Source organism: Patella vulgata, chromosome 2 (genome assembly GCF_932274485.2).
Source record: "Patella vulgata chromosome 2, xgPatVulg1.2, whole genome shotgun sequence".
In the NCBI taxonomy this organism is placed as follows: domain Eukaryota; kingdom Metazoa; phylum Mollusca; class Gastropoda; family Patellidae; genus Patella; species Patella vulgata.
In genome coordinates this window covers 83834815-83849035 of record NC_065880.2, presented here as the reverse complement: position 1 = coordinate 83849035, position 14221 = coordinate 83834815, and the positions used below count along the sequence as shown (strand labels likewise).

At 37.9% G+C, this 14221-nt stretch overlaps 1 protein-coding gene across 1 annotated transcript; it reads left to right on the top strand.

The window, feature by feature from the left end:
* Positions 1–1718: 1718 nt before the first annotated feature.
* Positions 1719–3405, top strand: LOC126812106 (uncharacterized). Its single transcript, XM_056099142.1, has one exon. It carries the CDS (start codon positions 1826–1828, stop codon positions 3386–3388), a length of 1563 nt encoding a protein of 520 aa, XP_055955117.1. The 5' UTR covers positions 1719–1825; the 3' UTR covers positions 3389–3405.
* Positions 3406–14221: the final 10816 nt, after the last annotated feature.

Genomic DNA, 14221 nt, shown 5'->3' with positions numbered 1-14221 from the left:
TAGAGTATTATAAAGAGAGAGAAATGAGGTTTAACGTCCACTCGACACAAACTAGGTCATTTCGGGACTAACATATAGTTTATTTTTTATTTCAATAATTCGCTTGCGCGTAGGGGTCTTTAGCAGTGGGAGGAAACCGAAGGACTCGGTGAAATCCCACGAGGTTGGACAAGCGACCCTACTCCTTGTAACGTACAGCCGGGGAATCGAAACCACGCCAGTTGACTTAATGACAGACCTTGTGATACAACGCGCAGGCGCTAACCATTCGACCCCCCCCCCTCCCGAGTATTATAAGGTCCGTGATTCTACTAATCTATACTGTTTTAGCTGATTTATATTTATTTTGTAAAGAGCTAGACGGGATTTAATAATCTAGCCTTAGATATGTTGGAATATACATGCTCAACCTTTGCTTTTCGTTTGTAAACGATCATGCGTAGTTAGGACATATTCCTGAAATCTGATTCTGTTTGTTGTTATTATTGGTGTTATACGCTTTACAAAACTACGACGTCAAACTATTATTATGTAATACAACACAGAAATATACGAGAACCCGGCTTTGTTTTTGTTGGGATATAGATATACGTAATTTTTGACGTCATGGCGTTAGGTGTTATATGTTTTCTCTATAATTTAGACCAGTCGGCTGAATTATAAATATTTTCCATTTCGTTTTGATTCTGACTACTTCTATGTTCCTAATTTTTAGATAATATACCACTAAGCCAACCCTACGATGACTGACTAACCTGCAGGTCCCGTATTCGACCCCGGTATTGTCGGAGAAAGTCCATCGGGATTTTCCTGAGTGGTTCGTATGGGGCGAATAACTGAGGTCCCGTGTACACATTGGCGTGCACGTAAAAGAACTATTGACAGTTGGAAATTGAAATAAAAGTAGACCGTAGCGCTGCTGTCAGGACAAAATGTCCCACACAGCACACTACACGGTAGATGCCCGTCTTCATTCGCCTAGTCGGTGCAAAAAAAGGAGGACGTTAAACCCGGTTTTATTTCATTTCCAACAGGGACAATCAAGACGGGCATACGTCATGTGGTGTGCAATGAGATGTATTTTGCCTACTTTTATTTCGAATTCAGACTTTCAAGAGTTTTTTAACGTCCCATTCGAACGACTAGACACTTGTATTTGTCAGACCCTCTGTCTTGTAACATTGACCAGGGAAAACCACGCTGTAATATATAAATCAGTGGTCATTTTATATCATAATAGCAGAAAATATTTAATTTCAAATATACATACAATTTACAACACAGCGTGCACATTATATATAGAGGATATTTGTCGTTTAAGAGTGAATAACATATTTTATTTCATCGAGAAGCAAGACAAATGTTCTATTTATTTTATGATTTTACAATCATTTTAGGTAAAAACAACATGGACTACTGCTAGCCAGTGGAATAACACTTTTATTTCACTGATAAAACGCGGTATTCCACCACTGATCATAAAATAAAGTGCTATATTTAGAAATTATTTAATTTATATTGATCTTTTAACATGGTTATAATCAACTGTTTATCGGAACGTTCTTGGTTTATTGTAGCGAAACTTGAATCATTAGAACACGTGTTGCCACAATACAATAGAGTATATGCTGGTACAATAGGTAAACAATCATAAAATTATTGATTCTAAACTATTTATCAATAAATCTCCGTTTTTCTTACAAAATCTTGCTGCAGAATAACAAACACATGGTGACGGCGAGCTGGTAAGATAACTTAGATTTAAAACTTGGATTGAGTTGCTTCTGCGTAGATCAGTTTTCACCGTGTTACCTATACAACCGTTATGAGGCGTCTGGAATTGCTAGTGGTGGTAGGGGTGTTTTTGTTTATTTTCTCTGCGTTGTATATCAATCTGAACATAGATGTAACGAAAAAACACGATTTGAAATACCGGAAGAAACATTTCAAAGATGTGTTCTTTCATAAAGAAGTGACGCCGCAACTGGAACCGGAACTCGCGAAGGATTGGTTAGAAAATGACGCGGAACCACCAATATCCTGGAGACGCAAGGGAAAAAAACGGAAGCGAAGACCTAGACGTTTTCACGGGAGACTTGATGAGACTGAAGATACAGAAGATCAAATAAAGCGACGAATGCGACGCAAGAAGGATCATAGGCCGGGTCAAAAACACAAGAAAAAACGGAAGCGAAGAACTAGACGTTTTCATAGGAGACTTGGCGAAACTGACGATACAGCAGAAACACTGGAGCGACGAATAAGACACAGGAAGGATCATAGGCCTATTCGAAAACATCACAATAAGAAAAAACGAAAAAGCCATCATGGACAGAAAAGAAAATTGAAACGTAAGGCCCGTAAGAGAAAGCTGAAAAGGAATCACAAAAGAATTCACAATATCCAGCACCAGGACCACCAAAAAGCTGACATGGGTTTAGAGTTGGCGTCAAAATATATGGAAAACCATCACATTATGAATCAAAGGAAGGTGGGAAATCACTCGATCGATCATCAGATGCTGTTAGTTCCAGAGTTGGGGTCAAAGGATATCGAAAACCATCACATTATGAATCAAAGGAAGGTTGGAAATCACTCGAACGATCATCAGATGCTGTTAGTTCCTGATGAAGCTAAGGAAGAACTACATCTTGAGCCTAAGCACCCCCGCTGGTTCAGAGGCCAGAATCGCCTTTATAACAGACACAGCTTTAGACGTAAAATGACCAAAACAGAGATTTTGCTGGTCATGCAGACGGTTAAAAAGTTCGAAGAGTTGATGAGGAAACATGGGATAATATATTTCATGTCTGTTCGAACTCTACTTGGTTCCTATCGACACCATGGTTTTATACCGTGGGATGAAAATATTGACTTTGTCTTACCCCGGAAAAATCAGGAACAAGTTTTCATCATCTTGAAATTGATTGAACCGGAATATAGCCTTTATCGTGAAAAGAATGGGTTGTGGAAATTGTACTTTTGGCAGTCAAGGTCGTTTGGTAAGGAATGGAAATGGCCTTATGTCGGATTATGGTTTTATGATTCCAACAATACCCATATTTGGAATATAGAGCCGTATGCAAAGATAAATCAAGTGTATCCAATGATTGATATCTTCCCACTCAAAACGAGGCCGTTCCTGGGTATGTCACTTCCGGCTCCCAACCAAGACAGCAAACTAGTTCAGAAATCCTTTGATCTGTCCAAATGTAGCTCTCCAGGCTACGATTATAAGCGCGGTGTTCCCGTAGAGAGCACAACAATAGACTGTGATGCATTACAAAATAAATTCCCATTTGTAAAGAGACATGATTTTGGTCACGGCAACGTCAATGAAACGTTAATGTTCAATGGACAGGTTATTGGCTGGTTTGTTATTAAATGAAAAAATTGTTGTATTTATATCGGTGTTGCTAATTAATTGTTTAAGTGTGTGTTTTTTTTCTAATCATTTATTTTTTTATCTGTGTGCGGGGTGGGGTAAACTTAGTGTTTTAACTCTTTCTACGGCTTATATACCTTTCTCAGATTAAAAATTGAATATTATCTGAGATGCGTCAGGTGTTCCTTGTATTATGACTATTTGCTAAGACTAGCAATTGCTTCCCCTTGCGCGTTGTATCATAAGGTCTGCCATTTAGTCAGCTGGCGTGGTTTGGATTTTCTGGTTGTACATAACCAGATGTAGGGTCGCCTGTCAAACCTCGTGAGTTTTCTGCGGGCCCCCCTGTTTCGAGTGGACGTTAACCCCCATTTCGCCCTCTCTTGTCCCCTGCCTTACGAAGAAAGCAGAGATCTATTAAAATGGGTCTGCCCGTCTGTCACAATTTTTGGGACACAATAACTCTAGCTTCTAATTGAGCTAGAATGTTCAAAGTTGGTGCAGGTGTTTATTAGGTGAATGCCTTGGTGTTCGAAGAGAGCATTTTCTGCTTAGGGTAAGCAGAGATAAGCAATGTGATTGGCTGATGCTTTGGGACACAATAACTTTAGTTCTAATTAAGTGAGAGTGGTGAAACTTGGTGTATAGTTTCATTATATCATTATCTTGACTAAGTTCGATATTGAGCATTTTCTGCTTAGGGTAAGTAGCAATAAGCAATTTGATTGCTCACGACTTTGGAACATAACAACTCTGCTTTTAATTGAGGTAGAATGTTTAAACTTGATGTAGATGTTCGTTAGGTGAATGTTTTGACAGAGTTCAATGATTAACATTTCTCACTAAAGGTAAGCAAAGCTAAGCAATTTCAATGATCGATGCTTTGGGACAAGATAACTTCGATTCTATAAGATGGAGAGTGATGAAACTTGCGTATAGTTTCACTACCAGGTACCTCAAAACTTTGAATAAGTTAGATCATGAACAATTTATGCTTGACTAAGTATAAACAATAGGTTTACTTTCCCGATACTTTTGAAAAAGATAAATGTGCAATTAATTAATGTGTCATCTATTTATTTGAGGATGATTTCGCCGGGGGACATCAGCCTCACTGTTGGCTTGTTTGTCTAGAACTGAACAGGAGTGTTTGAAAATGAAATGAAATGGGATTTAACGTCCTACTGTTCTGCTCTGACTGGGCTAATGAAGACGGGCATAGGCCATACAGTGTGCTATGAGGGAAATTTTGCCCGGGCAGCGGCACTATCGCCTACTCTTATATCGAATTCAAACTGCCACGGGATCTTTTACGTGCATTCCAATATATACACAGGACCTCGGTTCTTCGTCTCATCCGAAGGACTAGATAGCTGTCCTTGTCAGGCCCGCCGTTCTGCACCGCTGACAAGGGGAAACCACGTCGGAAAATCTGGATGAACTTTCTCGGCCAATGCAGGGATCGAACACCCAGGGGTGTTTGAATCCACATTTGCTGCGCGGTGCTGGCGAATGAATGTCGTTTGTGGTTGTAAACCTTATGGTTATCGGAATGTTAACAAGTGGTTGCATCACATCACAGGCTGTTCCGATCTCTATAGGCACACAGGGCACCGCATTGGGCAGTCCCCTCATAATAATTTTGTAGGGTGTTGATCATTTAGATTTTTTGTTATGGGGATTTGATGTTGACTGGGGTCAAAATCTCACTTCCGACACAATGATTGATCTGCAGAAAGACACTTTACACCCCTATCCCTCCGCTGTAATATCATTAGTATTACCCAAAACTGTTATGAAATTGTAAATTTCATCCCTTTTCTCCAGTTCTGGACCAAAAAGTCAACCAACAAATGCAGGCAGAAGGGAGAAAGAAAATTATGGGAAAGATTGTCTATTAATAACTCGCACTACATTCGTTCGTTCCATCATGAAATAAAGGATCCACATGTCAACCTTTGGGAGATAACCCTATACTTTAATTGTTTACATCACGTGGTTTGATTGACAGCTTGCAAGTGAAATGTATTTCGTTTGCTTCGATGTCTTAATCCACATGCCAACCTTTGGGAGATAACCCTATACTTTAAAGGGGAAGACCAACGATTTTCAACAAGGTTTCCATAAACCTTAAATATATATTGATAAATAATCCCCTCTGTAGCACAAGCAAATTGTTTCTGTAAGCGATAAATTAATTTTTTATTAAAACCAGAAGTGACATAGTTGGTTCAACACGCTCACTAGGCTCTATAGTAAGAATACAGATTTGGCATAAGTTTACTGCTGTATTGTGTTCACTCGTCGTCCTTTGGACAAAAATCTGATCGAATGGGTTGTTTATTAGGATATTATAAACACGAATTTATTTTTTTTAACGTTTGGCACAGTAGTGATACGTCACGAAATTTAAAACAGGATATAGGAATGATTTCCGTTAGCGTTTCTTTTCTGACTGGCAGGAATGACATAGGTCCACACTACCAACAGTCTGTTCGCGTGGCTGATGATATAGTTAACTTAGTCAATTTGATTAGTCAGCAATGTCCCTGGGCTGTTATTGTTGCGGGCAATTTATTTGTTCGCCCGAAGCCTCGTGGTCTGACCGAAAACCAGTACAACGCAGTTAAGGTTTCTGTGAACAACCTGCTAACCCACAGATTGTCATATTTACACAACGTGCTTTTTTTGAATTATAGATATAAAGAGATATAAAGAATTGCACTTTGATGAGCGAAAACCAATTTGGTACGTTCGTAATTATACTACAGTTTCACTATTTTTAACTATTTCTAACGCTTTCTATCCATGGCAACCCACTGTTGCAAATACAACTATTTATTGTAGACGAGTTCTATCCATGGCAACCCATTGTTGCAAAGAGAACTTGTACTCGTTCCAGAGCTTGTGAAATAGAATTTATATTTTATGTACACTATTTATTTTATAGTATTAATATATTGTATTATATTATAGTATTAATATATAGTATTATATTATAGTATTAATATATAGCGTATGCTTAAATGTTGTTGAGATTTTAATTTGATTTTAAAGTCAATAAATACTTCAATGGCGGAAATTAACGATTATTCAGTACATATTTGATGCATTCTTCCAAACAGAATTATCCTGAGACAAAATCGTTTGATTTCCGCGCATGACTAAATTATCACGTTTTAGAGATCGTCACTTTCACTTGACGTTTAATTCTGCGCTTCTACCTACTTTTACAAAATTTCTTGATCATTTTAAAAGCAAAGCGGTCATGGATGAACCTTGTCTATTCCGCCATTGTTTCATTCGTCGTGTAGCCCCTAGCATATGGGTTGGGGGGAGAACGTATCCATCATGTTTGGCACAGTGGTGGAACGTCACATTTAAGACAGGATATATGAATGATTCCGGTTAGCGTTTCTGTTCAGTCTGGGGGGAATGACATAGGTCCACACTACCAACAGCCTGTTCGCATTGCTGATGATATACTTAATTTAGTCAATTTAATTAGTCAGCAATGTCCCGGGCTGTTATTGTTGTGGGCAGTTTGTCTGTTCGCCCCAAGCCTCCTGGTCTGACCCAAAGCCAGTCCAACGAAGTTAAGGCTTCTGTGAACAACCTGCTCCACTACAGCTTGTCATATTTACACCAAGTGCTTTTTCGGAATTAACAGTCAGAAGATGATATATAAAGAATTGCACTTTGATGATCGTGAAAGGATGTCATATTTACATCAAGTGCTTTTTTGGAATTACAGTCGGAAGATGAGATATAAAGAATTGCACTTTGATGATCGTGATCGTTGCATCCACAGCGGTTGGTTTTTCAAACACTATCCACAGTTCTTAATTATACTACAGTTTCACTATTTTTTTTTATCTAGTTCTTAATTTAACTAGCGTAAAATTAATAATTATACTACAGTTTCACTATTTTTTTTATAGTTCTTAATTTAACTAGCGTAAAATTAATAATTATACTAGTTTCACTATTTTTTATAGTTCTTAATTTAACTAGAGTAAAATTAATAATAAGCCAGCGCCTTACCCACCGTGAAAGGATGTCATATTTACATCAAGTGCTTTTTTGGAATTATAGTCGGTAGATGAGGTATAAGAAATTGCACTTTGATGATCGTGATGGAGTTCACCTTAATGTTGCAAGCACTCGTCTTTTTGTTGCTCTATTTGTTTAACATTTAGCGAGGGTCTTTCCCTATCCTGATGTACTGTTCACTTATCAATTTTATCGTTGTCCCTTTTCTTGGAACAGTAGGACATTAAACCCCATTTCATTTCCCTTTTCTTGCTGGGACCATAATTGTTTAGTAATGCACCAGAATGAAGGTAGCACGTCCCACCAGTCGTCCACACATCAAGAGAGGCATATATTCTTGGCTGTTATATGTGCTTTGGGTGATGAACCAACAGTTAGCAATTATATGATTCAGTGTACCGTTTTAGGAAAATACTCAATTGAAAACTATTTAAATAATGACAAGGCTGTTCAGTATTATACTGGGTTTTTTTACTCGTATGCATTTTATGGTCTTTTTAAATTGTTTAGGCCCTGATGCTTATCAACTTGATAATCTGTACAAGTCATCTGACCCTAATGTACAAAGTACCACTTGGTCTAGCTATAACCATTAAAACACACTACAAACTATGATTGGTTGTACGCCAAGAGGCGCAGTTTCATTTATAAGCGATTCTTTTGTTAGGGGTTCTGCCTCAGTTCATTGAGTATTCTTCTCTTCTTAAACCTACTATAAATATGTTTGACTCAAACGACAGCATCATGGCCGACAGAGGTGTAATGGTTCAATGTTATTGTGATTATCCCAACTTGGGCCACATGATGTTGTCAAAGATCACAGAATTGCCTCTAAAAGAATACACGTTCAGCGCATTACTGGATTGTGCAAAGCATATAAAATTTTGAAATCCCACAACCTCCATGTAACCTTTAAACGTGGGATCCAGAATTGAATTTATATCTTTTTCTATTTCTAATTTCAGCCCATCAACTGTGGACAGTTGCATGAAACAAAAACTAAAATCATCTTGTGTATATATTTTTTTTTATATAATTTAAAATATTTTGTTATTTCGATATAAACTATATAGGTTAAAGATGCATTATGTAGGACTTAGATAAAGTGCTGACCGTTATTGCTATAATAGTTCTAAGATAGGTAATTCTAAATTAATATTTGAAAATTACTTTATTCTGAGCTAGGTTATCACTGACGTTTTGGCAACACGTGGCAAATATTGTTAATTTCGCTAGCAACAACAATTGGCATACACTGCGATGGTGTACAGGCACTAAACACTAACATTTAGTTTTTGAATTGTGTATCTGTAAATGCATTGGCTAAATTGCAGATGCAAATGGATGACATTTATCACAAAACAATCAAAGTGTATTATGTCTCTTCCAGTTCAAAGTCAAATATAAAATGCTACCATTAATTAACAAAGCTACATACTGTCAATATCCTGGAAACCCTTACACGAGGGGTGATTGATAAGTAGCGAGTCTAACACAGAAACAAGAAATTCAAATCAAATGCATTTATATTTCAACATAATCCCCCTTCAATGTAATATACTTCTGCCATCGGTGTTGCAGAGCCTTTATTCCAGTTCTGTAGAAGTCTTTGTCTTGGGTGTGTAGACAATCATCCACAGTGGAAATGAAGTCATCGTCAGACGGGAAATGCCTACCGGAAAGACATTTCTTCAGAGCAGGAAACAGATAGAAGTCGGAGGGAGCTTAATCAGGAGAGTAGGGTGGATGCTGAAGAAGTTGAAAACCAGAGTCATGGATTGCTGACATGGCAACAGCTGATTTGTGCACTGGCGCATTGTCCTGGTGGAAAATCTCACCTTTAGTCCGCTTTCCTCGTCTTTTGGTCTTAATTTCTTGCCTCAACTGCCTGATAAGTGCTGCATAGTATCTACCTTTAATTGTTTGACCCTTTTGGAGGTAATCCACCATGAGAACACCCTCAGAATACTTTCCTGCCGATGAAACAGTCTTTGCCTTCCTTGGGGTCGGCGACGTCACATGTTTCCACTGCTCGTTTGTTTCAGGCTGAAAGTGGTGGACCCAAGTTTCATCCATAGTAACAATTTGTTTTAGGAAGCGGTCAGGATCGGTTTCAAATAAGGCTAGATTCACTTCTGACATGATGTGTCTTGAACGCTTTTGATCAGGCGTCAAAAGCTTTGGCACCCATCGTCCTGAAACCTTTGTCATTTCCAAAATTTCAGTGATAATAGAATAAATTCTCTCCTGGCTAATACCAACTACCCCAGCTATGAATCGTTCAGTAACTCGCCGATCGTTCATTATCAGATCATGGATGTTTTGTAACATTTCAGGTGTTGACACAGTTTTTGGTCGACGAGGGCGTGGTTCGTCTTCAATGCTGTCTCGGCCACGCTTGAATTCAACTGACCACCTTTTAATTGTGGCATATGAAGGCGCATTATTTTCTAATGTCACAACCATATCATCATGTATGGCTTTCGGTGTTAGACCCTTTTTATGCAGATACTTAATCACAGCTCTCGCCTCGATATGGTCCATTTTCTGATAACAGACCCTACTTGATTGTTATGACCTGTCACAACTAAACAGTTTACCGAATGTGATGAAAGTTTGTGACAGAGCCCGGGAAACATAATAGTGCACGTGCAAAACGTGGTATCATTGTGTTGCACGGCTTTCCAATCGAGGCTCACTAATTATCAATCACCCTCTCGTATAACTCACATAGGTAAAAAAAGAAGGCGTTTGTTCATCGTAATTGTGAAAATAAAACATGACTAAATAGTTGAGAAAATAGAGTTTTTCATTTCACACTATACACGCACATTATTAACTTTTAATACGAGACTTTAAACTTGTCTGTTTGTCAAAACAGTATAAAATACGGTTTTAAGGTTTTCCAGAGCAGTGAACCATCAGCATATCTAAATTTGAGATGCAACAAATGGCCTATAGTGTTTTGTAAAAAATAGTTGCAACTTAGTACGAACAATCCAAACCATAAGACAGAATTCGAAGTCCTAAAAAACGTTCTAGGCAAAATAGTGTATTCAAGCAAAATAGTGTAATCAGCAAATGGACTGCTCCTCGTGTACAAAATACACGACAAACAGTGGTAACAGGTGTCCGGAAGAGTAAGCTTACCCTGCCTGGGGTGTGGTAACAGGTGTCCGGAAGAGTAAGCTTACCCTGCCTGGCGCCACACCCGCCATAGCTGCATCGAAACAATTAGGCGAAATGTCGGTAAAATAGCGTGATTTGCCAATGAACTATCGGTATGCAAAATGCACGCGATGAACTGTGTTAACGATGTAGTAGACATTATCAGGGAGATAGTAATAGTATACGTGTCAATTAAATATATCTAGAATAATAGCCGAGAGAGACACGTTATATTTACCAATCAAATCAATTTGACGGTCATAAAACCTTTTTAAAGGTTTTAATAAGTTTAGTGCGCAAGTATCCTTGTAGTTGAAGCTTAGGTGACAAATGCCTCGATCTACATAAAAAATCAGAATAAAAGGAACAAGCTCTCGCGTAACGAATTAGCTGAGACACAAACACTTCATAAACTGGTGATATTGGAATGTTACCACTAATAAATGGAAAGTTAACAATCGGAAAGTCATCACGTTTATCATACAATTTAACACTCAGTTTATGGCAATTGTCAAAATCGAGACGCAGATCCAAGTAGGAAGCGTAATTGTCACTATCAGTGGTGTTTTTAATTTCGAGCTCATCAGGATATATGAATTCTACATAATCACTAAATTTAGGATTATTAAGTGATAAAACGTCATCGATATATCGATATGTGGAATTAAAAAGTCTGACTGATCGTTTATTAGTTTTTACGAGCGTCTGTATGTAATCGGCTTCGTACGGATAGAGAAACAGATCAGCAAGCAGAGGTGCACAGATGGTGCCCATGGGCATGCCAACCACGTGCTGATATATTTCCCCTCCAAATTCAACAAAGATGTTATCAATTAAAAAATCCAACATCTGAATTATCTTGATGGCCGTCTTATCAATGTCAATTTTATTTTATGAAAGTATAACGATGTGTATAAACCATAAAATAACAGGTTTCGTTCTGTTATTAATAACTGGTCTTGAACCTGATCATAATATTTGCTATTGCAATTGAACACAATTTCATTCATAGAATTAGAACATAAAAATGGGAAAGCTGTTACTGGTTTGGTCAGATCATTTCTACCTTTGAATGGGCATTTAACTTCAAGAATTGTTTTCTCATCGGGGATTCCACCGGGGAATGCACCTCAAAATGGATAATGAAAAGAAATAAACAATCCGACTGGTGTGACTTTTAGCCCAGTCAAGGACTCAAAATGTTTGCAGGGTAGTAATTTTATTTAAAGAAAACATGCTTGCACATAGTTCTTTTAATATTCCTCCGACAAGTCATTTTAGTTACATCCCCAAAACGATAATGAGGTGAATCGGAGTAGGTTAATGAGTTCCACCTTCTAGCAGTGGCAAGTTGTTATCCTGTAATCAGTTAATTAAGAGATTTCGACAGGCGAACAGTCTATTTTTCGATGGAAGGTAAGCTTGAACAAGTTCACCAAGATATTCAGGAGCGGTGCCATGCACACATTTAAGAGTTAGAGTAAGGGTTTTAAAATATATTCATGCAGAAACAGGGAGTCAATGGATGGATGTGATGTGGCTGGACGTAGGCAACTCGCTCACCATCCTGGCAGTCGAGTTCTGAGGACTTTTAAGTGGGCATTCTGGACGATCTACAAGAAGGTTGCGACAATAGCCGAGACAAGAAAGACTTGGGCATCGGACTAGGGATGAAACTCAACTCTTTGAGTTAGGTAGATCCCTGTTACTAATGTTTTTTAGATGAATGTGTACGGTCCGCATAGAGAGCTGTCATGTATACAAAGCGAACAAAACCGGGCCTAAAGCAGCACCCCATGGCACACCGCCGAGTCCAATGTAGAGCAATTCACATCACACGGCTACCTAAAGAAAAACAATACCACTGAATCCATGTTAGAGCACTGGCATCGATCCCAAACCCTGAGGTCTAAGAGAAAACTATGATCAGTGGTGTGGAATACAGCTAATAAATCGAAGAGTATCAAAAAATTCAATTTGAACACAATCCACTGACATCTTTATGTCATTCGCTACTATGACTAGGTCTATAGGTTGATTGCAATTCGCAGAAAAGACGATCTCTTTATGTTCAAATAATCTAAGAACTTTGGAGGGGAGAGGCAGATTAGGAACTGGACGATAATTTCCGAGGATGTTCTTGTCCAAACCAGGCTTTCTACGGTTTAAAAAGTGATTTATCAGCGGATTTGAAAGTAGTTGGAACAGTGTTTGTTTGCAAGTCGAGGTTAATGATTCGCGTTACTGTTGGTAATAAAACATCAAGATATGTGATACACAGACGTGTTGGCAAAGGGTCGATTTCAAAGATTTCCGAAATCTTAAATTCTAAGAATTCCTTGAAAAGTATTCAGAACTGATCCAACAAAATTAAAATTAGGAAAATACGTATCGGGTGTATTGGGCTTTTTACTGTTATCTTGATTAATAACTATTTCTCGGAAATAGTCACTAAAAGTAACCAGAATTGTAATCATGAAGCATAACACCAGTATAATTCTTAAATTTTTTTTATTTTTTTTTGCATTTTCGAAGATTTGGTCCCTGCAGTAATTGGTCTTGGTAGTTCTTAGAAGCGTATTAAATCCAATATACGTTTTGCCAAATAAATCTACGCCAACAACGTTCGGCAGTTCCCAATTTAGTTTTATATGTCGCGATTTGGTCTATGTATTGACGTGATGTCGTTTAGATTCGCACTTTTTTGGTTACTTTTAAGGCATATTAAGGTCATTGCACGAAGGTTTGTCAAATAATTCATTTTACTTCGTCAGTTAAAAAAAAGATTGGATTCCTGAAGATCACGACAAACCCATTTACAGGTATATATTTTATTGTCCCGCATTATTCGAAGAAAGCAGGGGACAATTAAAATGGGTCGGTCTTCCTGTCCGTCACACTTTTTGGGACTCAATAACTCTCCTAATATTCCTAATTGACATAAAATGTTCAAAGTAGGTGTTTTATTAGGTGAATGGCTTGATGAAGGCCAAAGATGAGCATTTTCTGCTAAGGGTAAGCAGAGATAGGCAATTTGATTGGTTGATGTTTTGGGACACGATAACTTTAGTTTTCTAATTAAGTAACAGTGATGAAACGTGTTGTAGTTCGTCAATGAGCCCAGGGTACGCAGAGCGATAAGAAATTTGATCGGTTGAGACTTTGGAGCTCAGCAACTTCGATTCTAATTGAGTGATAGTGGTGAAACTTTGACGGACATAATTCCCGACCCTTGTACGCGAAGTGTAAAAATATGATTTTTCAAGGTTGTGGCCCTCTAGAGGCCACAGTTTTTTTTTTTTATCCGATTTCGATGAAACTTAAAATATGTTTTTATCATAAAGATCTTGGTTCCTTTTGATAATCATACATATCCGAACGTAACTTCCTGGATTATGGCACCTGATTAATCGAAAAATCGCATTTTTCGCTTGTGGATTTTTTAGAGATCACATTTTTTTTTTCGATTTTAAAAACCGTTTAGATATATCACCATTTCACCATAAAGAAGGTTGAATTGGAATTTCGGGAAAATCGAAATGAAAGTGCCCGACAAAATGGTCACTCTTTGTACACAAATTATGTATAAGTATATAATACAAAGGTTATGGACCC

What these genes read in the sequence shown, in the direction of transcription:
- LOC126812106 (XM_056099142.1), top strand. Translation starts at nt 1,826, where the DNA reads ATGAGGCGTCTGGAATTGCTAGTGGTGGTAGGGGTGTTTTTGTTTATT.